The sequence below is a fragment of the Anolis carolinensis genome, chromosome 3, assembly GCF_035594765.1.
Source record: "Anolis carolinensis isolate JA03-04 chromosome 3, rAnoCar3.1.pri, whole genome shotgun sequence".
Lineage (NCBI taxonomy): Eukaryota > Metazoa > Chordata > Lepidosauria > Squamata > Dactyloidae > Anolis > Anolis carolinensis.
In genome coordinates, this window is record NC_085843.1 from 12,687,574 (window position 1) to 12,714,361 (window position 26,788).

The following is a 26,788-nucleotide window of genomic DNA, read 5'->3' on the forward strand; positions in this document are numbered from 1 at the left end:
GAGACATGTTGCATTATCATAGGATATCTACGCCCCACACCACTGAAGAAATTATACTATTTAGCCAGTATTGCACCACCTGACATTCACCTGGAAATAGCAGCCAACAATGAAAGGACCAAGGCATTGACATCTCTGGCCCACCCCCTGTTTGGGTATCAGCCAGCACGCCAATGCCTAAAATCAAGAAATAGTTTTCTAAGATCTACAGAGATACTTACGGGAATACTTCAGCAGCCGAGAGTCCAAAAGTGCAAGCTAAACCCTAAACCTCCACCCATGGCTGATACTGAATGAGAGATTCCCTCCTGGGCACATAGAAGACTGGGCGACTTGGAAGGTGCTAAAAAGACTGCTCTCTGGCACCACAAGATGCAGAACCAACCTTAAGAAATGGGGCCACAAAGTGGAGTCCACGACATAAGAGTATGGAGAAGAGCAAACCACCAACCACCAATTACAATGCAGTCTGAGCCCTGCCACGTGCACAATGGAGGACCTTCTTGTAGCAACCCAAGAGGCACTCCAAGTGGTCAGCTACTGGTCCAAAGACATTTAGTATAATGCCAAGTTTTTAACTTTGTGCTTTTAAATACATTACAACTGTATCCTCAGTTTGCTTCTGACACGATAAATAAATCTTTGTGATGGTTCATTAGTCACGAACTAGGGCTCATCTAGACTGTTGCCTAAACTTGGGGCTAGACTGGAACACTGTTGCTTCGAAGTGGCCCAGCTTCAGTAGAGCTGTTTACACAATTGCATCTGCAAATAGGAACAGAGTCCAGTTCAACCCCCGTACTTACTGGAGCTGCCATTTGGGGAAGGAAAAATGGGTGTGGAAACGAGGAAGACTGATATTTACATCAACATAGTGCCATTATTGCACTATTACAGCAAGGTCTGAAAGTGATAATTTCAATAATGTTATGCTTCCGTTTGCTTAAACAACAACACAATTGTGGTGAGAGAATGGGCTCGTGTGATAAAGTCCTTAGTCTGAAAATGGTGATCTATGCTTAGGATCCGGTCAAACAGGATTTAAAGGCTGCCTCTCTGTTGGAGAAGGCAAAATGAAATATAAAGCAGGAGAAGAGGCAGACAAAGCATGGCAACCAGGATCTTGCTTTCAAGCCAGCACGCTCTTTGGTGTCGCTGGAAAAGGAGACGTGGAGATAGGAACCGGCAAGACACACAACAAAAGCGCTGGTTTCTCTGGAAACATGGCTCTCGAAGATAAGTTGGGCTGGCGGCTAAAACAACAGGGGGAGCGGAGGGGGAACAAGAGAAGTGTCAAAACATTTGGATAACTGGGACATTTACCCATAGTCTTGGGAAAAGGAACTGAGAAGTCTTTTGCCAGATTCCAGTTGCTCCATTGATGCCAATCCAGTTAAGAGACTGCAAGTGAGCACAGGAACAACTGTTCTTGGTGCGGTGGGGATTTCACATTCAGAGGCAGGTTGATTTGATTTTGCCTATTAAAGATGGAGGGTGAATTATTTTCCCCAGGAATTATCACTGAACTATCCTTAAAGATGGAAATGGGATGCCTATTCTGGAGTTTTGGCATCATAAACTGAACTTACAATCTTGCAGTTGCTGCGGATTCATGTTTAGGGATATCAGTAACTGAATATGACCCACAAAAATTTCCTCATCAGACTGGTAGTTTCCTAACTCAGTTTGAATCCTTTTAAATCTGTATATCGCCTGGAAATCACTTCTTTCATCACCTCAACAGTGTCACATTATGTGCCATTGCATTTCATTATCACAGGGATTTATTAGGGCTTCTTCAACTAGGTATACAATACCTAAAGTATAGGTTGTGTGTATCTGAAATTCTCCAAAATCCAAAGTTGCCCACTTGGGTTGCTGACATAGAGTGACAGCTTTGCACTCTGATGGTTCGATGTACACAAACTTGGTTTCATAAACAAGATTATTTAAAACATATCATTTCAAGCTGTGTATAATATTATGTACATGAAACACAAATGAGTCTTGTGTCTAGACTTGGGTCCCATTGCCAAAATATCTTACATATCTGTATATGCAAATTCGGGTTTTTCCAAATCCAATACAAATCCAAAATCTCAAACATTTCTGATCCCAAACATATTGAATAGAGGATACTCAACCTCTGTTGTACATATACAGATTGTAACATAGACCTTGACGTGCAATTCTGGTGTCTGTATGTGTCTCTGTGTGTCTATTTTCCTCACTTGTTAGACTTGGTGTTTGAATGACATATTATTTGCAATGATGTGGCTGATGCTTAAAGACGCAGTTGGGACCAACAGTAGCTTCATTTACGCATTTAGGCTGTTTACTAAAGCCGTTGGGCTTAACTGATTTAATTAAAATGTTTATGCACATGGATTTAATCTCTTTTAATCTCTTTTAATTTGTGATTGTGCTTAATGTGTCTTCAAGTCATTTCTAATTATTTTTATTGTGTTAAATGGTTTTAATCAGCTTGTATTGATTTTATCATTATGCCACAATAAGGTATTTTGATAAATGGAAAGAAAGGAGCTAAAACTCCCACGATTGTATAGCACTGAGCCATAACAGTTAAGGTGCCAAACTGCATTCATTCTACAGTTTGGCAGCATCCTTGGCCATTTGTTTCTTATCCCATTTTCCTAACTAAGAGTGCATTTATCATCTGGAGTTTTGGAGTTCGATGTCATCTATACAAAGATGACGTTCAACTCTATTACTCATTACCACCTGCTACTAAGGAGGCTGTTCGGGTCCTGAACCGGTGTTTGACATCTGTGATGGTCTGGATTATTACGCCAACTTGCTAATGTGTATATGTATGTGTAAGAGAAATCCCTTGGAAGAAAATCTTTGCAAAAGTTGGTTTGCAAAAAGAACTCTGCAGAAAGGGAGTTCAGCTCTTTTGCAGAGGCAAGCCACACCTCAAACAATGTATCGAGTTTGATTGCAGATGGCTGGTTTGACAGTTGGAGTTTGTCAGTTGGGGATTTGAGCTTGCTAGAGAGAGCATTTGGGAAGAAAGGTACTATGCTGTATATATTGATGCTGATTGATTAGGTTACTGATTTTATGCAACTACATGGACATTGTAAGATTGCAGAACTGTTTGTTTATATTTCAACTCTACAAGCAAGAGTAAAGTTTCCTTTGTTCATTTAAATTCCTCTGCCTGGTCTGATTTTCTTTGCACATGGTGTTATCTGGATGCTACTGATTCCGCTGCTATACTCTCACCTGGCAACAACCGGTGTTTGACATCTGTGATGGTCTGGATGAGGGTGAACAAATTGAATCCAGACAAGACAAAGGTACTCCTGGTCAGTTGAAAGACTGAACAGGATATAGGGTTACAGCATGTCCTGGATGGGGTTACACTCCTTCTGAAGATGCAGGTTTGCAGCTTGGGAGTGATCCTGGACTCACCACTGAGCCTGGAACCCCAGGTTTCAGCGGTGGCCAGGGGATTTTTCGTACAATTAAACTTGTGCACCAGTTGTGTCTGTACCTTGAGAAGCCAGACTTGGCCACAGTGGTCCACGCTCTTGTTACATCTCCAATAGACTACTGCAACATGCTCTACATGGGGTTGCCTTTGAAGACTGTTCGGAAGCTTCAAGTGGTCCAACAGCCGGATTTCTCACTTGAGTGGCGTACAGGGAGCACACAATCCCTCTGCTACGTCAGCTCCACTGGCTGCCAGTCTGCCACCGAGCACTATTCAAAGTGCTAGCTTTAACCTATAAAGCAGGGGTCCCCAAACTAAGGTCCGGGGGCCAGATGTGGCCCTCCAAGGTCATTTACCTGGCCCATGCTCTCAGTTTTAGACTTAGGCTCCCCCAAAGTCTGAAATGACTTAAAGGCACACAACAACAACAGTCCTGATTAACTGGACTATCTCATTGGCCAGAAGCAGGCCCACACTTCCCATTGAAATCCTGATAGGTTTACTGTATGTTGGTTAAAATTGTTTTTATTTTTAAATATTGTATTGTTCTTTCATTTACTAATGTTGTGCTATGGTAATAATATAATATATTGTGTATACATATAACATTGATACTAATATTATAATGTTATACAATATAATACTAATAATAATGCAACATAAACGAAATTAGGGAAGCTCCCTCCCTCCTGTCCTTCCGAAAAAGAACAAAAACGTGGTTATGGGAGCAGGCATTTGAGCATGAGTAACAGCAGAATTGCAATATGAATATATGACTCATTGACAGGCCCCCACTTGGACATGAAAAATGCACCTGAAATGTATATTTAGATGTATAATTATGCTGGTTTTTAATTTATATTTTAATTTTTATTGTAATTTTTAATCTTGGATGACTTTTAATTTGATGTAAACTGTGTTTCTGATGTATATTGTAAGCCGCCCTGAGTCCCCTGATGGGTGAGAAGGGCGGGGTAGAAATGATGTAATAAATAAATAAATAAATAAATAATATTTATTTATTATTTATTTATTTCCATCATTTCTACCCTGCCCTTCTCACCCGAGGGGACTCAGGATGGCTTACAAACTGGCGGTTAATGCCAATACACCATAATACAATAAAATAAAACATTAAAACAGTTAAAACAGTTATAACATACAATATAGAGAGTTTAAAACAGTGCAGAGTGCTTATGCCATATTATATTATATTATTTATACAATGTATTAATTATACATTATTAAATGTAATATTACTAATAATATTACGGTATAGTGGTATAGTACAATATGGTAATATATAATGCTAATATTGTGCTATGCCATTAATATAATATATTGTATGTACATACAACTTGTAAGCCGCTCTGAGTGCCCTTCAGGGCGAGAGAGGGCAGGGTATAAATATAGCAATTAAATAAATAAATAAATGTTGTTGGGAGGGGGGGTTTTTTTGCACTACAAATAAGACATGTGCAGTGTGCATAGGAATTTGTATTTTTTTTTTCTCAAATGATAATTCGGCCCCTCAACAGTCTCAGGGACCATGAACCGGCCCTCTACTTCAAAAGTGTGAGGACCCCTGCTATAAAGCCTTAAATGGCCCAGCTTACCTGTCCAAACGTATCTCCCTCTATGAACCATCACGGGAGGTTAAGATCATAGAATCATAGAATCATAGAGTTGGAAGAGACCTCACGGGCCATCCAGTCCAACGCCCTGCAAGAGGCAGGAAAATCGCATTCAAAGCACCCCCGACAGATGGCCATCCAGCCTCTGCTTAAAAGCCTCCAAAGAAGGAGCCTCCACCACAGTCCACGGAAGAGAATTCCACTGCCAAACAGCTCTATTCTGGGGAGGTCCTGCTCTCAGTCCCACCTGCTTCGCAAGTGCATTTGGTGGAGACGAGAGACAGGGCCTTCTCTGTGGTGGCTGCCTGGCTCTGGAACTTTCTAACCAGTGAGATTAGATCAGCACCCTCTCTCTTGGCCTTCAGAAAGAAAACAAAGACATGGCTATGGGACCAAGCTTTTGGCCAATAAAGTAATGCAGTGCAAGAAATAAATGGGGAATATGTGCAATTGACAGCTGGAATGGCCTCGGTTTACGATTTTGGATTATGTCATTTTAATGTTTATATTAGGTGTTTTAATTCTATGATATAATGCCTAAATGTTGTTTATGTCTTATGTTTTAATGGTCTTAATGATTTTAACTCATAGTTACAATAGAGTCTCACTTATCCAACACTCACTTATCCAAGTTTCTGGATTATCCAAGCCATTTTTGTAGTCAATGTTTTCAATATATCGTGATATTTTGGTGCTAAATTCGTAAATCCAGTAATTACAACATAACATTACTGCGTATTGAAGTGCTTTTTCTCATGTTGTTTTAGTGCTTAATTTGTAAAATCATAACCTAATTTGATGTTTAATAGGCTTTTCCTTAATCCCTCCTTATTATCCAAGTTATTCGCTTATCCAAGCTTCTGCCAGCCCGTTTAGCTTGGATAAGTGAGACTCTACTGTATATGTTTATTGTTTAGATATTATGATTTGATTTTTACATTTATGTTTGGCATTGAATTTTGCCATCATTATGTTGTAAAGCACTTTGAGTCCCCTCAAGGGTGAGAAAAGTGGTATGTATGTGTGTATGTGTGTGTATATACACACACACACACACACACACACACAAATAAATAAATAAATACAGTAAATGAATAAATATACTGTAAAATGAATGCCGTTTTGACACCACTTTAACAGCCATGGCTCAATGCTATAGAATCCCGGGAGTTGTAGTTTTCCAAGGTGTTTAGTTTTCTCTGTCAAAGAGTTCTGGGATCTCACCAAACTACAAATCCCAGGATTCTCTAGCATCAGCCATGGCAGTTACATTGGGGTCAAACTGAATTCATTCTACAGTGTAGATACACCTAAATGATAGGGGAAAGCCCCTTCATTTCAGCTGGGACCATCTTCTTCAGCTAAGGCTTCTCTCCTATTTTAAACAGGGCAATGTGTTCTCTCTTTTTATCTCTTTGTGGGTGTTTTAAAATGAGAAGCCGCAAGCAACAGCGGTTGGCCTTTAACGCACAAAGCTTCATGACATCACTGCTCTTCCGTCTCTTTTGGCTCGGAAACTTCAGGTCCTGGGACAATCCTGAAATGGCAACCTTATGTCCCGCAGCTGTTAAAAGCCACAAATGGGCCATCCTAACCCCCAGGGGTTTGCTTTTGCTTCTTCTGTTCAACTGACCCAGTTCGATTGCTGTGAAGACTTATTCCCACGCTGTGGGAGAAGCCGGAGGGGAAAGATTTACACTGCTGGCTGGATATTAATTTAAAACCATCCCAGGGTGCCGGGAAACCCATCCGACCCACGACTTGGGGAATCCCTCGTCGCTTCGTGGAAAAGACCCCAAAGTACCTGTTGGCTTTCCTCCCTGAATTGTTGATATCTCATTTTCACGACTGGCCAAAACGAGCCTGCCAAAGAAGAGACGTGCGTAGCCTTTGTGCCGAGCATCTTTATCTTTGCTTCCTTCTCTTTCTCATTCTCTCTTTCTTTTCCCCCCTTCGCACACTTATTAGCTCCTAATTCAAGTTCCCACTGAATAGCAGCCCTGCTTATCCCCTCGGCTTGGTTGCTTGACTTGGCTTCCCTTTCTCTGTCCCAACGTCCTGCTGTTTGTTGATAGTATTAATAATATGAGCAGCAGGAGCTTGTAGACATTCGAGGCCTCGGCAGCCAGGATTGTTCTCGATTGACATCAGGCCCTTTTTCTGTAAATTACTCGCTGACCTAGGATTTGCGGCAGGTTACCACGATAACTCAAGCACCTCCGTTTATTAAGCGCACACCTCCTGCTGCCTGGATGCTTAGTGGCCTGTTTTCACGTGAAGATTAGACCGTTTCCACCATTCGGGGAATAAGATGCAGGAGACATCCTGAAAGTTGTGGCTTCCAATGATATAGGACTTTACATTTTGAACATGAGGTTAAAAAGGGAGGAATGAACTCAACTGATGCCATCTTACATCAAAGCAGTTTCGTTTGATTTGAAAATGAAGGGTCTACTTGCGCTGATTTGAGCACTTTGAGAAGTTATATGTTTGGACTACAAGTCCCAGAATCTCCATAACATTAACTGAGTGTTTCTAGGAGCTGTGCTCGAAAATGCAACTTTTCAGCCAAGTTGCTTCACATTTAAGAGTGCAGCTACATTGTAATGTAGTTTGACACCATTAACTGCCATGACTCAGTGCTATGGAATCATGGGAATTCTAGTTTCACAAGGTCTTTAGCCTTCTCTGCCAAAGAGTGCTGGTGTCTCAAAAAACTACAGCACGTATGATTCCATAGCATTGGGCCATAGCTGTTAAAGTGGTGCCAAAATGCATTAATTTTGTAGTGGATGCACCTTTAGAGGCCTGGGAATGAAATATGAAGTGATATGATCTCTAAAAAAACAACACATGCCCAATTAACCTTATCTCTTTTTTCCAATAGAGTTACTAAATTTGGTAGACAGAGGGAATGCTATGGATGTAGTATATCTTGATTTCAGTAAGGCCTTCAACGAAGTCCCATGTGATATGTTGTCGAAGGCTTTGGAACATGGCTATACAGCCTGGAAAACATACAACAACCCTCCCATGTGATAGTCTTGTATCAAGCTCACAGAATGTGAGCTAGATAATGCTACTGTTAGATGAATTCAGAATTGGTTGGCTGAACCCAAAGGCTTCCCAATGACTCATCCTCATCCTGGAGAGAAGTGACCAGTAGGGTGCCATAAAGAGGGTTCTGTCCTGGGCCTTTCGGGGCTATTCAACATCTTTATCAATGACTGGGAACATGGAATAGAAGTCATCCTGAACAAATTTGCAAATGACACTAAATTGGGAAGGAAGCTAATACTCCCTATAAGACTGAGAGGAGACATGATGGCCATGTATAAATATGTGAGGGAGGGGAAGTCATAGGGAGGAGGGAGCAAACTTGTTTTCTGCTGCCCTGGAGGCTAGGATGCAAAACAATTACTTTAAACTACAGAAAAAGAGATTCCACCTGAACATGAGGAAAAACTTTCTCACTGTGAGAGCTGTTCAGCAGTGGAACTCTCTGACCCGGAATGTGGTGGGGGCTCCTTTTTTGGAGACTTTTGAACAGAAGCTGGATGGTCATCTGCCGGGAGTGCTTTGAATGCGATTCTCCTACTTCTTGGCTGAATGGTGTTGGGCTGGATGTCCATAAGGTCTCTTCCAACTCTATGATTCTATGATTTCCGAAGACAGGATCAGAATTCAAAATGACCTTAATAGATTGGAGGGCCAAGCCAAAACTAACTAAATTTCAACAGGGAGAAATGTACGGTACTACAATGTACGGTACTATATAGGGCAGGTGACACCTGGCATGGAAAAGTACATGTGAAAGGGATCTAGATGCCTTAGTAGACCACAATTTGAACATGAGTCAAGAAAGTTGAAGTCGACCATAGACTCGCAATGGAGGACCTAGAGCATTTTAATCAAATCCTTGAAGAATCAAATCCACAAAGTCAAACTCGCAAATGCGAATTGCACTCTCTATGTTGTGGATTGCAGTGATGCATTTTATATTTTGCATTATCACGTATAATAATGTGCATTTTATAGATTGTAATGTGGCTGAGCATCACACATTATGCATTACTCAATAGCATCCAGTCATTGACATGTGTTGCCCAATATTGCTATTTTGCATGGAGGTTGCATAGCGCTCACATAACATCACCTTATATGTGAATATTTATGCTATGCTGTGAAGCAGTGTTGGGACTATAGCCAGGATGTGAAAAATGTTTAATTCCTTATCTTAACACCTATTCCTTCATAAAAAGAAACATCACTTGAAAACCACCTTCTGTCATTGTGTGCAATAAAGAGGAGTGCATTCTGCAATATAGGAGACTCTCAGTTAACTGGAACTCAAGTAACTGGCACTCTCAAGCAACTAATGAAAAGATGAAGACATACTTTAAATAAAAATTACATTGATGTTTTTATAGCAAAACTGTGTTCCAACAAGTTAAGATTGTATTTATTCATCTCAATTTGCTTTCAGATACTGTCTTTCAATACTAATATCAAGTCGATACATGTCTATGGAATGGTAAAGCATATGTACAGCATTAGAAGTGTTTTAATAGTAATTCTGAGACAACCAGAATCTCCATCTATCTGGCATCTACCAGGCATGGGCAAACTTCGGCCCTCCGGGTGTTTTGGACTTCAACTCCCACAATTGTGGGAGTTGAAGTCCAAAACACCCGGAGGGCCGAAGTTTGCCCATGCCTGGCATCTACCAATCCCCATGGTGCCAGTAAACTGAGAGTATACTGTATTTTGAATTGTTGAGCACAGAAGGACAAAACAAATGGTTATCTCAAGTATGCATTTATGAGTTGCTTTCAAATTTGAGTGTTCACACTTCTTGAATTTTTTCTTAAACAGAAAACAAATCTAAAAGTTTCCAAAAAGACTGCAGGCTGTGTCTCCTTCTGTAAGCATTTACTCCCCGGAAGAAAGGGGAATTGCTTTCCAGGGCATTGTCCCCCCACATTAGAGAGAGGATTAAGCCGATACATTCAGCTATTCTGACAGATTTCCTTGAAGCCTTCAATGCCCCCTTCTCACATTCACTTGGCTAATCACATTAGTTTTGTCATTAAAAGATACCACCGACCCCTTTATGGCTAATACCTAAACCGCTTACACCACCCAAAGGGGTCGCATATATTAGGAAAACAAGACAAACTGAAGGGATTTGCCAGCCTGAGGCTCAATGTTTTGGTGCCTCCCTCCTTTTATAGACTCAGGAGATGCAACCAAGAAAGACCTTTTTTCCCCAAATGGAAGCAGGAGGCGGGAAGCAACAGAAACTTGGGAGAGAGGAACAGCTTTTGCTTCAGTATTGTGGTCCCCTGAGAAGATGGGTGGAAGAGGATGATTATGGTTTATTAATTATACTGAAAAGGCAATGCTATCTGGAATGCAATTGCACCTCCTTCAGGCAACACATGGGATGGATAAATGTTATTTACTGTGTCAGAAGCAAATTGAGAACACGGCTATATTGTATATGTCAGAGTATTTGCAGCACAGCAGTAGATGGATGGAAGCAGTGGAGCGCAGAACAAAGAGACACTCAGAGACGTTGGTAAAACTATTTACAAAGTTTTACTGTATGCAGCAGTAATCAACACAAACAGACTTGTAGACAACAGACAAACACAGAACTGTTCTGTTCTCCAACAGAACTTGACAAGAACTCTAGGCAGACAGAACTCAACTGAACTGACGCAATCGTTATGCACAAACACTTGTGTCTGGATACTTCCTAGTTCCAGTCACACATCAAGGTCATCATAGCTTCTTGGCAATTAACTCTTTCCACACTATGGTACATTCTGGATGATGCAATCAGTTGCAATACAAGCATGGCACAAATTGCATTTAAACACTATCAATACACAAATCCCACATTAACAATATAAACAACCCACAAAGTTAAAAACTTGGCATTATGCTACATTTCCTTTAACTAGAAGCTGACCACTTCAAGTGCCTCTGGTGTCACTGTAAGAAGATCCTCCATAGTGCATGTGGCAGGGCTCAGACTAAATTGTAATTGGTGGTCTGTGGTTTGCTCTTCTCTGCACTCGCATGTCATGGACTCCACTTTGTAGCCCCATTTCTTAAGATCAGCTCTGCATAGAATCATAGAATCATAGAATAGCAGAGTTGGAAGAGACCTCATGGGCCATCCAGTCCAACCCCCTGCTAAGAAGCAGGAAATCGCATTCAAAGCACCCCCGACAGATGGCCATCCAGCCTCTGCTTAAAAGTCTCCAAAGAAGGAGCCTCCACCACAGTCCGGGGAAGAGAGTTCCACTGTCGAACAGCCCTCACTGTGAGGAAGTTCTTCCTGATGTTCAGGTGGAATCTCCTTTCCTGTAGTTTGAAGCCATTGTTCCGTGTCCTAGTCTGTAGGGCAGCAGAAAAACAAGCTTGCTCCCTCCTCCCTATGACTTCCCCTCACGTATTTGTACATGGCTATCATGTCTCCTCTCAGCCTTCTCTTCTGCAGGCTAAACATGCCCAGCTCTTTAAGCCGCTCCTCATAGGGCTTGTTCTCCAGACCCTTAATCATTTTAGTCGCCCTCCTCTGGACGCTTTCCAGCTTGTCAACATCTCCCTTCAACTGCGGTGCCCAAAATTGGACACAGTATTCCAGGTGTGGCCTGACCAAGGCAGAATAGAGGGGGAGCACGACTTCCCTGGATCTAGACACTATAACCCTATTGATGCAGGCCAGAATCCCATTGGCTTTTTTTAGCTGCCGCATCACAGTGTTGGCTCATGTTTAACTTGTTGTCCACGAGGACTCCAAGGTCTTTTTCGCACACACTGCTGTCAAGCCAGGTGTCCCCCATTCTGTATCTTTGATTTCCATTTTTTCTGCCGAAGTGAAGTATCTTGCATTTGTCCCTGTTGAACTTCATTTTGTTAGTTTCGGCCCATCTCTCTAGTCTGTCAAGATCGTTTTGAATTCTGCTCCTGTCTTCTGGAGTGTTAGCTATCCCTCCCAGTTTGGTGTCGTCTGCAAATTTGATGATCGTGCCTTCTAACCCTTCGTCTAAGTCGTTAATAAAGATGTTGAACAGAACCGGGCCCAGGACGGAGCCCTGCGGCACTCCACTTGTCACTTCTTTCCATGATGAAGACGACGCATTGGTGAGCACCCTTTGGGTTCGTTCGCTTAGCCAATTGCAGATCCACCTAACCGTAGTTTTGTCTAGCCCACATTTTACTAGTTTCCTTGCCAGAAGGTCGTGGGGGACTTTGTCGAAGGCCTTACTGAAATCCAGATAAGTTACATCCACGGCATTCCCTGTATCGACCCAACTCGTAACTCTATCAAAAAAAGAGATCAGTCTGGCATGACTTGTTTTTGGTAAATCCGTGTTGACTATTAGCAATGACCGCATTTGTTTCTAAGTGTTCGCAGACCACTTCCTTAATGATCTTTTCCAGAATCTTGCCTGGTATCGACGTGAGGCTGACAGGACGGTAATTGTTTGGGTCGTTATTTTTTCCCTTCTTGAAGATAGGGACCACATTCGCCCTCTTCCAATCTTCTGGGACTTCTCCCGTTCTCCAAGAACTCTCAAAGATAATTGCCAGTGGTTCTGAAATAACTTCTGCTAGTTCCTTCAATACTCTTGGATGTAGCTGATCTGGCCCTGGGGACTTGAATTCATTTAGAGTGGTCAGGAACTCTTACATTTGTTCATTATAGAACTCCACTCAAAACAGAGCCAAAGCTACTAATAGGAATGTAAGTAAATAAGTGTGTGTTTTTTTATCCTTCTGTAAGCATTTACTCCCCGGAAGAAAGGGGAATTACTTTTCAGGGCATTGTCCCCCACATTAGAGAGAGGATTAAGCCGATACATTCAGCTATTTTTAAAACCTTTCCTAAGCAATGTTAATTTGGGAAATTTCATATATCTATTGTTTGTATGTTGTTTCACTCCTTTATCTAGTGTACTCAAGCATAATAAGATAAAGACAGACATAGCACCCAAAGGGGGCCCCTGGTGGCACAGTGTGTTAAAGCACTGAGCTGCTGAACTTGCGAACCAAAAGGTCCCAGGTTCAAATCCCGGGAGCAGAATGAGCGTCCGCTGTTAGCCCCAGCTCCTGCCAACTTAGCAGTTCAAAAACATGGAGTTGTCTATGGACAACGCTGGCTCTTCGGCTTAGGAGATGAGCACCAACCCCGAGTCGGACACGACTGGCCTTAACGTCAAGGGAAACCTTTACCTTTACTAGCACCTGAAGAAGTGGTAATGAAACAAGGGGAACAACCCAGGAGACCTTGTGTGCCAGTTCTTGGCATTGCGAATCAGACGAAGAATTCCTTTGAATATAGAAGTTATCTGGGAGGCTGCATTTCTCTACTACGATAGACATTGGCTCAAGATTTCATGCAATTCCAGGAATAATATGGACTTGGTTGTCTCCATATACTTTACTTTATGTCTGTTACTTCTTGAACATTATACCTTTTGTTGGATTATGATATGAAATGTGTACCTTTACTTTTGATACTCTGGAAGTAATTTCTTTATATAGAATATAGTTTGAGGTAACTTACTCTCAGGCAGAGTTGTAGAAAGTAGATCCAGGTTACATTTCATGTGAGTTATACAAGAATGTATATGCCCATACATTGTTGTTCTATTGACACGGTGGTCTGCCACGTCCTTATGCCAAAAAGATGGGGGGAGGAAGGCACGAGGTGACTGAGAGCCTCCCAAAGCCTGCCTCACCCTCCTCCCAGGATTCTGCCAAGAGGACAGCCTAAGGATCAGAGGAGGATGGGAAAGAGGATTGAGGCAATCGCTGCGTGTCCACCTTTCTTCCAGCATGATGGGACAAGCAGCCTGTCCTTATGCTGGGAGGACAGCCCGAGAATAATCACATCTGTCCAATAGAAATTCTCCTCAGTGGAAGAACTTTTGTGGAACCTTCTGTCTCATTTTTTTAATGGGAGAGAAGTTATCTTCTGTTTCAGCCATGGAAAAGACCTGGCTGAAACTCGGCAGAAACCTTGCAGAAACTACAAGGAATATTATGGCCACAGGTCACTGGGTGCATTCCGTAACTTTGTATGTCCTAAGTAGGAGCCCATGAGATGCTTACTAGGAAACTTAATTCTCCAAACCCTAGTAGAGGTGTACATGCAAAGAAATAGTGAACCATACAACAAAGACAGAAAGCAATTCCTTTCCTTATATTTCTTACTCATGCACGTTCTTTTTTCACACAATTCAAAAAAATTGCAAATCACAAGAGGATTGATACATGATGATTTATTTTATGCTGCTCCTGCTAAGGTAGGCAGTAAGAAGGAGCAGTATGCGATTTAGAAATAAAATAGTTTTTTCCTGAGCAAATACAGAAGGCAAGTCCTAAAATCTCTGCAACGGTGCCCTGAAACACCACTCCCAAAACATTGAATTCAAAGTGTTTGCGGGATGAAAACCGGAAAGAGACTATGATTTGAATACCAAGAAGCTAACCCAAAAAAAATGTCAGAATGTCTGACACTGGAGTAACTATCCCACCCATTTCGTCCACAGAATTTGCTGACACCAAAATAGACACAGCAGCATAGTTCAACCAAAATATCCTTTGGTCATGGAATTAATGGGACAAATTGACTAGAATCCTGTTGCTAGCGAATGCATCTCGTCTAGGGTTGTGAGGGAAGGTAGACCAGACCTGCTGGCTGCCAACAGTCCATTGCTCCCGAGTTTGTTTTCTTCCTCTTCCCCTTCTTTCCTTCCATCCTTCCCGTTTACTTCGTTTTTTAAAATAGCCTATAAATAGCCAAACAGGATTTCAAAATGTAGCAAAAATGTTCCCCATGCCTCCTGGAAGGCATTTGGGGACAAAAAACTGTGATTGTCTTGGGGGCTGCTAAGGGCCGAAAAACTGACAGAAAGAGGACACAAAACCTGTGGCCCACCCTGATTTCCCTCCTGAGTTCACATTTAATGGCAACCAGGAAATTGGGAGGCCCACATTTGCCATATACAAGACCTAAATGGGGCCTCTACTGGTCCCTGAGGCAAAATAAAACCCACTTCCTAGAAAAGAAAATGTAAAAATCTGGAAATGCAGCATTTCAAATAAAGAGAGCACACTCCTATTTCTGGCAAAATAGATTTCACAGTTTCAGTGCTTTCAGTTCCCTGAAAGGCAGACATAAAAGAAGTTCTCTGCTTGTCCATCTGCCCTTGCAATATCACTATATCATAACTGGCCATAGAATTAATTGGCCTGGGACTGTGGTGGAGTCTCTTTCTCTGGAGGTTTTTAAAAAGATGGTCATCTTTTGGGAGTGCTTTGATTATGCAACCCTGCATGGCAGAATGGGTTGGACTGGATGACCTTGACCCTTTGGGTTTTTTCCAGCCCTATGATTCCAAGGGTCCTGCTGGATCCATCCAAAGATCCATCTGATGGTTCTGAACAGACCTGCCAGAGGTTTTGCCTGGGAGCTCCCTAGAGAGAGCATCCTTCATTCACTATGTTGCTTCCTCAAGATATGGCATTCAGTGTATAACACAACTATTAAAGGCAGCTATCATGGTGACAAGCTCTCAACAATTAGATATTGCTGGACTCCAACTTCCATCAGATCCAGACAATGGTATGTCCTATGATGAAGATAATGGGAGCAATAGTCCCACAACAGGTGTATGGCAGAGTTGGAGACCCACCAGCTACTGCTAGACCTACCTGCTTCAATTTTTTTGTCTAATCTCCTTTTAAACTCAGAATAATATCCTATTGAAAGTAAGCCATGTACACACAGGGAGAAGAGGGGAAGGTACCTGCCTCCCCATTCCCCCATAAATATGTTTCAGTCCCTGAGCTCAACTAGGAAATGCCTATGCAGACTCAGTGCTACAACTGGCATCAGAGTCCTGGGAGGGCATAAATCAGCTTCTTCAAAAATTCTTCATCGAACCAAATGGCTCAAACAGAGAGCTTGGAACAGAAGGAGAGAGGAAAAGAGAGATCAAGAATGTTTGCAAGGCAAGCCACACTGATGATTACATTCAGTGACGTCAGCAGTGGAAAAAATTGATTACAATCATCCCACGGTCTTTAGTTATTTGGGGTGCCTATGAGATCTTTGGTGGTACTGCCGCAGCCATTGCCTCATGTAGTGAACTTCCAAGAGGCGAGCTTGAAGGACGGAATCCGGATCGAAAGGCGTATTGGAGCGAAGATCCAAGTGATGAGCGCCTTCCGGGATCACAACGGCCACCAGAGTGTTGGTGATGTTCTTTGTGACGCCACCCCCAGACCAGGGGTCAAGCCCACCATTGCTGGAAGGAAGCAGAAGAAACACAACATCAGCTATCTTAGGAAAATCCCTAGAAGTCCTATCACTGTGGCCATCCAGAGATGGGGCACTACTTCGAAGGCTCTTCCAGCCATGTAAACATTGGGAATAACGTCTTGTCCAGGGGTCCCCAAACCAAGGCCCGGGGGCCGGATGCGGCCCTCCAAGGTAATTTACCTGGCCCCCGCCCTCAGTTTTATAATATAATATTTTATATCATTTTAAATAATATAATATATTGTATATACATATAATATTGATAATAATATTATAATGTTATACAATTTAATACTAATAATACCATATAATAATATTAATTGTATGATATATATTACATATAATATTACAGTATAGTAGTATAGTTCAATATAGTAATATATAATGCTAATATGGTGCAATGCTAATAATATAATATATTCTATGTACATACAGCTGCTCTGAGTCCCCTTCAGGGTGAGAAGGGTGGGATATAAATGTAATAAATAAATGTAGTAAATGAATAAATAAATAATTTTAGACTTAGGCTCGCCCAAAGTCTGAAATGACTTGAAGGCACACAACAACAACAAACAACAACAACAATCCTAATTAACTTGACTATCTTATTGGCCAGAAGCAGGACCACGCTTCCCATTGAAGTCCTGATAGGTTTATGTTGGTTACAATTGTTTTCATTTTTAAATATTGTATTATTCTTTCATTGTTGTTGTTTTGCACTACAAATAAGACATGTGCAGTGTGCACAGGAATTTGTTCATTTTTTTCCCAAATGACAATTTGGCCCCTCCACAGTCTGAAGGATTGTGGACTGGCCCTCTGCTTTAAAAGTTTGAGGACCCCTGGTCTTGTCTATAAGAACTATCCAACAGAATAAGTGATGTCTTGGTAGGTGGTGGGCTCTTTTTCTTTGGAGGTCTTTAAACAGAGGCTGGATGGCCATCTATTGAAAGCATCTTAGTTGTACTTGGCAAGGAACTGGACTAGATGATACTTTTAGCACCTTCCAGCTCTTATTATTCCTATGTATTCCCACACATGCAAGAATGGTACAAAGTTGTGACACTGGTATTTACCATAAAGGTGGGAAGTAATACTTACGTTAGGCCTTGCCTATGATTCAATATCAGGATTGCCTGCCTACATTGCAGGAAAAGGAACTGTTTCCACATATACAATGATATACAACTCAGTGAATTATGTCAAGTGAGTTCCCTTGGGGAGATGGGCGGGTTGCAAATAAAGATTATTATTATTATCATCATTATAAGTGCCTTGAGGACCTTTTGGTGTAAACTTTCAGTTGTTTTTGGAGTCACAACTTAGTAGTAGACACAGGTTTCATATGCAAAATGTCTAGGTTCACTCCCCTTACGAAGGTCAGGTAAACAAAACATAGGAAAGACTTCTACCTTAAACCTCAGAGCTGCTGCAAGAGAACAGTATCCCACACTACTGGGCAACAGACACCTTCTTGATGTGTGAAACACAAATGATGGCAGACACATTGGCCACTCACCTGAAAATGATGTTGCTGTGGGCACTGATGTTCTTCCCCCCATAGAAAGTGGGGATCCAAGATGGACGCGGCCGCACCCCCCAGTTTTTGAAGCATTCCTCCGAATATGTGTGGAAGTCCCACTTCTGAGGCTCAAACATGTCGCTGACTCCATCGGAACACATGGGCATCACCATTTCGGTGCAAGCCTTGAGGAAAACATTACGGGTGGGAAGCAGAAGGCACATTCATACCATAAGCGCTTTGCTGTGTATAATTGTAGCACACAAAACATATAGATTTATGTTTGTTTTAAGATGCTAGATACAGCTAGTTTGGCAGTTTTATTCAGTTTCGCTGTTCATGCATGTTCAGTAAGGGATTCTGTAGGCAACTACTGCATAACTTATCTGTTGTAGGGAGGCACACATATGGTAGTTAAAGTAGAATCAAATAGAACAGAATCCCACTTGGTCCTAGTTCATGCTTTACTGTCCTGTTTCCTGCAAATATGCTGCTGTGACTGGACAGTGAATGTATGTGTTTATCTACTATCCTTCACCATGTTTCCAATGACAAGGCAGCTAAAACACTTCCTGCTAGACAAAGAACGAGAAGGAAAAGGGAGCTGGGAAGCCTTCAAAGACTTGTAAAAGGAGGCTTCTTTGTCAGAGGCTTTGTTAAGTGAGGTATGACTGTATACTGCCTTGTCATTGCTCTTCATTTCATGTTTGATTCTGCTTAAGGTTTTGACATTGGAAGAGCTGCCTTATTAAGAGCATTCTACAACTCAGTGTTGACTGTTAATGGCTGGCAACAACTTTCAGGGTGCATCTACATTGTAGAAGGAGTCCAATTTGTAGTCACTTTAATGCCATGATTCAATGCTATGAAATCAAGATAATTGTGGTTTTACAAAGCTTTTACTCTTCGCTGCCACAGCATGGTCCCTCAGCAAATGACAAATCCCAGAATTCCATAGCGTTGAGCCATGGTTATTACAGTAGTGTCAAACTGCATTATTTCTGCAGTGTATATACCTTCAGAGCACCACATCCTGTGAATAACATGCTGCAGATTTATCCTGGGAACTTCCACATTCACAAGAGCCAAGCGCTCCACTTTTGCAATTGCATTCCAAGGGTGTTGGTGGTAGACACTGACCTGATAATACCAGCCCTGAATCCCAAGGCTTTTTGTGGCGGTCTGAGTTAGGTTCAGGCACGACGCATGTCCTGTGTAGTTGTAGTAGACATTTACTGCCTGGAAGATATTCTGGAGCAGCAATTTGTCCGGCAGTTTGGGATTTTTCAAGTATTTACAAACTACCTGCAGGTAAAAAGAAAAAGGAAACGGGGTTTTAAAAGAAATAACAAACTAAGGCTGCAGACTAAAGGAGTCAGAGAGGAGAGCAACCTCAGTGTAGACCTTTCCTGGAAGGAGGAACAAAGCAATCCTATTTCAAAGAAAAACTCTACAATGCATCTCCTAGTTCTGTGAGGTTGCAGTGAGGATGTAGTTGAAATATGATATCATATTTATTGTTTTTTAATGTCAAAGTGACTCAAAGGTAGTTTATTCCACATTTTCTATCTGAAATACATCCTTCAGCACCCAATATTAATTTGGTGGTCTTCCATCCAAGTAAAACAAGGCCAAAAATAATTTGTTTTAAATGGATTTAAACCAGGCATGGGCAAACTTTGGTCTCCAGGTGTTTTGGACTTCAACTCCCACAATTCCTAACAGCCTATGCTGTTTGCCCATGCCTGATTTAAATAATAACCTTTGCCAGCATGACACAGTGGTTTGGGTGTTTGAATCCATGGTCAGCCATGGAAACCCACCAGGTGATCTTGGCCAAGCCACACTCTCTGAGCCTCTGAGGAAGGTAATGCAAATCTCCCTTGAAGAAATATTGCCAAGAGAATCCTAGGATTAGGTCACCTTATAATTTGAATTGGATGATGTTGTATGGAGAAAAATTATTGAAAGACAATTTTTAAAAAAGGATGGAAAATTACCTCCACAAGAAGAAATGAAATTTTGGACAGATAATGTGTAAAACAAATGGCTCGGGGAGAGGGAAGCACAGTGGTATGAAATATTTTTATATATATATATATATATATATATATATATATATATATATATATATGGGTGAAAATAACAGTGGGTGCAAAAATGTATTGTAGAATTGTATTGAATATTGAATATAAAATATTATTGTATTGAATGTTGAAAACTGAATAGTGAATACTATGGGTCTGCTTTATAACAAATGTTTTAATAAAAAAATTAAATTAATAATTTGAATTGGACTTGAAGGAGTAAAAATCGAATAAATACATCAGTAAAGTGGTTCAGGTTTTGCCTTTCTTGTTCCTAAGACAGCTTTCCTTCCACTAAAGCAGTGAAACCTCTTTTATTTCCTTACTGTGAATACATCTAAACTGTAAAATTAATGCAGTCTGAAACTGCTTTATAATGCTTTATTCATAGCCCGCCATATCTTCCCAAAGGGACACAGTGGCAAATATTCAACGCTGAGAATTACATAAAACAAATAAAAAACAAACCCAATAACAATTATAAAAAGCAACTTAATTAATCAAGACATAATATGTTCCACACATTTAAGTTGCCACGGTTCAATGCTATGGAATTGTGAGAGTTGTAGCTTTGCAACGTCTTTAGCCTTCTCTGCCAAAGAGTGCTGGGGCCTCACCAAACTACTAACTGCAGGATTCCAAAAAATTGAGCTATGACAGTTAAACTGGTATCAAACTGCATTAATTTTATGGTGTAGTGTGTCTCACCTTTAGTGAGACACAGCAAGGATGAACCAGAATAGTTCCAATTGCTTCTGTAGACTGCTCTTTGCAGAAGCCAATGTGCTTCTGAGCTCTGTATGATCCGTGAATGAGAAAAAAGTTAATCACTTATTAAGACGACTTCTAGCCTTTTCCAGCCCACTGAGCAACTTCTCGGCTGGAAGACCAAGGATCCCTGAAAGCTCCTTTGCAGGCACAGATGCACCATACGGAAGTTAAAGACTTGTTTTAAGAGGCAGCAGAGTAGAAGAGGAATGTGAAGAGCAAAGGGAAAAGCCTCTGCTTCCTAAAGGGGACCATACAACCCTTCCCTCCTTCCCCACAAAAAAAAAAAATCCTAAAGAAGAGGATTAAGCAGATACATTCAGCCATTTGAATAGATTCTTCCCCCTAAGCTCTCAATACACCTCTCAGGATAATCACATTATGGCTTTGTCGCCAAAGCCCCCTCCATGTTTCAAAAGGGGAAAAAAGGAGGCAACTGGAACAAGCTTACGCCACCCAGAGAGATTGCATACCTTTAAAATAAGATTTGTAAAGGAAAAAAGACCCTATCTCACTTTTAGGGGTCACTGGTTTGGAGTATCTTGTCAAAGGCTCTTAAGGACAGTCACCGTCACACCACTCTAAGGTTTCTAGCCACAAAAATCCATAGGCTCCCTTAATGGGCCTTAAGAAGAACAAGCACTAAAGGGCACATGCTCAACACAGCAAAGGGTTTTTTAAGTCTCAAAAAGTTAGTCTTCTGTGTTGCCAATGGTAAAATCAGTCCTAGAGCCCTACAATATTTGAAGCTGGGATACCTAAAGATGAACCTCTTTCCTTATGTTTGTCCCTGGACACTTCTGAATTTTGATTTAAAAATAAAAATTGAACAAATTGAAGCTTAATCCTGACAAGACAGAGGTGCTCATGGTTAGTCAAAAGATAAATGCGGGAATAGATGTAGGTTATATTTCAATGATGTGAGCGAAACCGCTGAGCTGCTGAACTTTTTGGTCAGTGGTTCGAATCCAAGGAACGGGGCGAGCTCCCACTGTTAGACCCAGCTTCTGCCAATCTAGCAGTTTGAAAACATGCAAATGTGAGTAGATCAATAGGAAACGCTTCGGTGGGAAGGTAATGGCGCTCCATGCTGTCATGCCGGCCACATGACCTTGTAGACATCTACGGACAATGCCGGCTCTTCAGCTCAGAAATGAAGATGAACATCAAACCCCAGAGTCAGACATGACTAGACTTAATGTCAGGGGAAAGCCTTTACCTTTTACCTAGGCTGTATTTCAGACATGAGGATGGGGACTTCCATGTAGCCATACTGAGTCCCCTCGGGTGAGAAGGGCGGAGTAGAAATGATAGAAATTAATAAATAAATACTCAAATATTCTGCTCCCCCAATTTGCAAAATGTAATTCCTTTTCATTGATGCCTGTTGCTGTTGGCAGCCTTCAAGTAGTTTTGGATTTATAGCAAAATGATTATGTGGTCTTCTTGGCAAGATTTATTCGGTGGAAGAACTATCATAAAGCTTTTTTTCCTATGGAGTCATTTTGTGCCCATTTTAATTATTTGGTCTTTTAAAGAAGCAGATGCAATTCTCCAGATAAAGTTGGTCTACAGCTCCCATAAACTATAGTTGACATAATGAATGCTGAAATGTAACAGGAGCTGCAAACCAAGACTATCTGAGTTGCCCATCTCCATCCTTGACGAACCTGGAAAAAAGCAGCATCAAATGAACAGGGAAGGAAGCAAAATGACAAACAATGCTTTGTCTCTTTACCTGAATAGGCCAGGCTGGGAGGGGTTGCAAGAAGTCAGCCTTATAGGGGTAGTCAACCATAGCCAGGTTAACCCAGGTCTCACCTAGCCATCCTTTGAAGGTAGCAGCGTCTGTCTCTGTTTTCAGAGGTGTGCACAGGCGAAACGTGGAAGAGAGCCAGCGTAAGCCTTCCTCTAAGAGAAAAAAGAAAACAGAGTGAAGGTTAAGGCACTGAGTTAGCTCTCCCTTGGTGTGTTAGGCTTTTGGAGGCTACAGATATGAAATGCATTGGAAGGAGTTCATAACCACAGGGTGTTACCTTGTACTTGGTCAGGTAACTCTCCATCCAGTCTAAAGGTAGGCAAGAAACCATGTGTGAACTCCAGGATTTATTTGTGTGGCCTCCAGGACCTATTATGGGATTCTCCCTTCCCCGACCTCAGCCCCCTGATTTTCTCCTCCAAAATGTGCAAATTCTCCCAAACACTTCACCCACAACTACTCATGCTAGGTTCTTTTCTGGGTGTATCCCAAACAAAATGGCAATCAGAAATGATATGTCTGTGATACAACAGAAAACAGCAAAGTCTAAATGTCATCAAGCTTCCCATTCCATCATTATATGTGTGTGTGTGTGTGTTCTGAAATACAGTACAAAATGACTTGTGTATAAAACTGAGAGTATTACAGAGAAAAAGAAAGAAATGACCTCACTTCCTACTGCAAAATTTTAGTATACTCTTCACTGGATGCTTACCTGTGGAAGCCAGGCGGTTAATGGCTGCCCAGGAGTTCCTGATACTTTCTGAACAGCAATTCCCACTCTTTTTGAAATCTTGGGTCACTATACTGTAAAAAGTACCGCAAGGAACCAGGCTGTCAAACTGCCAGATAGGGGCCGAAGCTGCAAGTGCTCTGCACACAGAGAAAGAAAAGACAAATTCAGTTACTAAAGAGATCTAGGGTCCATTCACACTACGCAAATGTAGAACTATGGACCCAATTTAATTGTCATGGCAACAGTCCATGGAATTCTGACGTTTGTAGTTTGGTGAGGCACTAGACCACCAATTCCAGAATCCAAAGAGATAGACTCACGGCAGTTGAAGTGTTACAATAGTGTTAGAATATGTAGTGTAAATGGGGTCCTCATTGAACACTTGTGAAAACAAGCCAAACAAACCTTTGTCAGGGTTCTGGTCTGATTTGAGTTTAGTGTTCATTTTTATGGATTTTAAGACTATTGCTCATCTTCTTTGCCCAATAATCTGTTATTGGGTCTCTAACTGGGGAATGTTCGACAATGACCAATCTCCAGCCTGACAAGGAGGACATTAAATGAGGTAGGTTCAAATCAAAAGTGGAGGATACATGAAGACATTTCTAAAACTATAAACATGCATACAAGGTATGTTTAGCCACAAGTAAAGCTCAGTGTGCTAGGGACATGCTCCCAAGAGATGTATACACTGGACTGCAGGTTTGGGTTGACTGAGGTACTGGGGAACAATGGCTTGGGCTGCATTAATTCAAACTGCAGGTAGAGATTTCTCAAATAAAAGTGCTCCTCCATCCATGTCAAAAACCTTAAGGCTCCTAGCCTAACTTTTTGCACATGTGCATTTGTCATGTATAGGAAGGAGAGTATATTTCATCTTATGAGCCCCTGCAATCTGTGGGGCTAAAACTGAAAATACATGCTAACCACCAGTTCCAAGAGAATGGGGCCCTATGCCATACTACAAAGCTCTTTGAAAACTCCATCAACTATGTTCTGCTTTCAAGGATGTGTGGATCTGTTTAGTATAACAGACAGGCAAACAGTATGGTATAATGGTATACCTGTTGGACAAGAATTGAAGGGATATCAGAGTTCAAACTGGTAAATTTGCCACATAAACTCACACAGTGAGTTGGCAATTCGCACTTTCTCAGCCTTAAAGGCAGTCAGTTGCAAACCTCTTTGGAAGAAACCTTGCCAAGAAAACCTTTGGACAGGGTGACCCTTAATTGGGAGTCAATCTGATGGAACATAACAAACACTACAGATTATACACAAGCTGTACACAAAAAATTACAGGATATTCTGGCAAACGCTAAATCACCAGCAATTGTTTCTAATCTCTTCAGCACCTAACTAATTTCAAAAGACAACAGTGGTTGGCCTTTTTTGAAACACTAAGAACATCTGTTTCAAAAGTGTCATTTTATCTCATTTCTTCAAGGTTAAGGATCCTGGAGACAATCCTATTTATACAGGATTTGTATCCTCCATGATCAATAGACATGGTTCTAAGACTAAAGTGACTTATTCTCATAATAAGAAATACATCTACACCTGGTACTTTGGGGTAAATAGAATCACAACAGATCTCTTTGTTCCTTAGCTACTGCAAACAAACAGTTAATCTTCAAAGAAATCTCTAGGGTTCCATGTTGAGTACAGTAGTCTCGCTTATCCAACATAAATGGGCCAGCAGAATGTTGGATAAGCAAAAATGTTGGATAATGAGGGATTAAGGAAAAGTCTATTAAACATAAAATTATGTTATGATTTTACAAATTAAGCACCAAAACATAATGTTTTACAACAAATTGACAGAAAAAGCAGTTCAATACACGGTAATGTTATGTAGTAATTACTGTATTTAAAAATTTCGCAACAAAATTTTGCAACATTTATTACAAAAACATTGACCACTAAAAGGCAGACTGCGTTGGATAATACAGAATGTTGGATAAGTGAAGGTTGGATAAGCGGGGCTCTACTGTATCATCTTTTTCTGCACTCAAGAGAGAAAGTCAGAAAGGGACCATAAGGTCTAAATGAGTTGGAGCCACGTTGAAGAAAGAAGTCTTGTTTAGATATAGAAAGTGTTGTATATCTCAGGTAATTTCAAGAGAAGTCAAATATAGGCAACATATTCTGAGACACATTCCAAAACATCCTGACATATTCTGCTGGTGTGCTAACAGCTTGAACATTGAAATAAAACGCAAAGACCAAAAGTATTATATGTAGCTTGGAAATAGAGCTTCCCCTTATTGATGAGTTTATATGTATGTCATGGTCTTTTATTGTTCAATTGTGTCATTTCAGATTTTTGTAAGTTCCATATAAATTTGGTTCAATTGAATGTTCAAGGAGAATTATGGTCTGTCTTCCAAGCCAGCACTATATTGCATAAATAAACAGTGTTCAACCCATTCATGAATGTTAAAGGACTAGAAAATATCTTCAGCACTCACCCAATCACAATATGAGGATATTTCATGCGAAACCAGGCTGCGAGCATCCCTCCATACGACCCCCCTATGGCAATAACAGGAGTGTCTTGGGCTCCAGGGATTGTGGCTTTCAAGTGCTGCACGAGGACTGCAAAATCAGCCAGAGCTTGTGCTGAACTCAGGTAATTCAGGTGCTTGGCATCCTGAAACGAGATTGTAGGCTGTTGGCTGAGTGGAATAAGGCTACTGGCTTCCTCACTTCATTTGCAAGGAATGAAAGTCCTACTTTTTCATGAGGGTCATGGGAAAAAGCAGTAGCTACCAAGAATTCAGCAAAAAGGCAGTAGTAAAATCTATACTATAGCAGCCCTGGCTTTTCAAAGTGATCCACAAAACTATTTGAATGCTTTTAATTGAAAAGGAACAGAATTGTACCAGAGCTACTCGTGTGTGTAACTGTCATGTTGTGGACAACACAACCAAGTGAAACCCTGCCCACATTTATTTGAGAAACTCCCCAGAATGGTTGCCTGTAACCTGCAACTTTTGCTATGAAGGGAGTAAAAATACTGGGCAGATATTTTCCTACGTTGTCCATAGACACCTCCAAGGTCATGTGGCCAGCATGACTGCATGGAGTGCCGTTACCTTCCTGCTGGTACCTAGTGATCTACTCATATTTGCATGTTTTTGAACTGATAGATTGGCAGAAGCTGAGGCTAACAGAGGGAGCTTACCCTGCTCTCTAGATTCGAACCACCGACCTTTGGATCAGCAAGTTCAGCAACTCAGTGGTTTAATCCGCTGCGCCACCAGGGGCTCCTCATTACACACAGTTATCATGTATTTAAAAGACCCACTAAATTTCCATCTATTTGCCCAAGATCTCTCACATTTCCAGACAGTTTTTCCACTGGGCAATACATGTTTTGATGCCTCAAATGTTAGACTTGTTTATGGGTATATTTAACCCTGAAAATGGTACCACCTTCCCCCATCAGTTCTAGTTTTATAAGATACAGAAC

The 26,788-nt window shown here is 41.2% G+C and overlaps 1 protein-coding gene across 1 annotated transcript in view; it reads right to left on the reverse strand.

The window, feature by feature from the left end:
- Window positions 1-14,381: 14,381 nt before the first annotated feature.
- Window positions 14,382-26,788, reverse strand: part of prcp (prolylcarboxypeptidase) — a 43,498-nt gene continuing 31,091 nt past the window's right edge. Inside the window, exons 4-9 of the mRNA XM_003219364.4 lie at window positions 25,785-25,966; window positions 23,293-23,450; window positions 22,557-22,729; window positions 19,104-19,268; window positions 17,961-18,148; window positions 14,382-16,427 (exon numbers count right to left, since the gene is read on the reverse strand). Of these exons, the coding sequence (XP_003219412.2) occupies window positions 16,208-16,427; window positions 17,961-18,148; window positions 19,104-19,268; window positions 22,557-22,729; window positions 23,293-23,450; window positions 25,785-25,966 (1,086 nt within the window). The 3' untranslated portion in view covers window positions 14,382-16,207. The remainder of the gene's footprint in view (window positions 16,428-17,960; window positions 18,149-19,103; window positions 19,269-22,556; window positions 22,730-23,292; window positions 23,451-25,784; window positions 25,967-26,788) is intronic.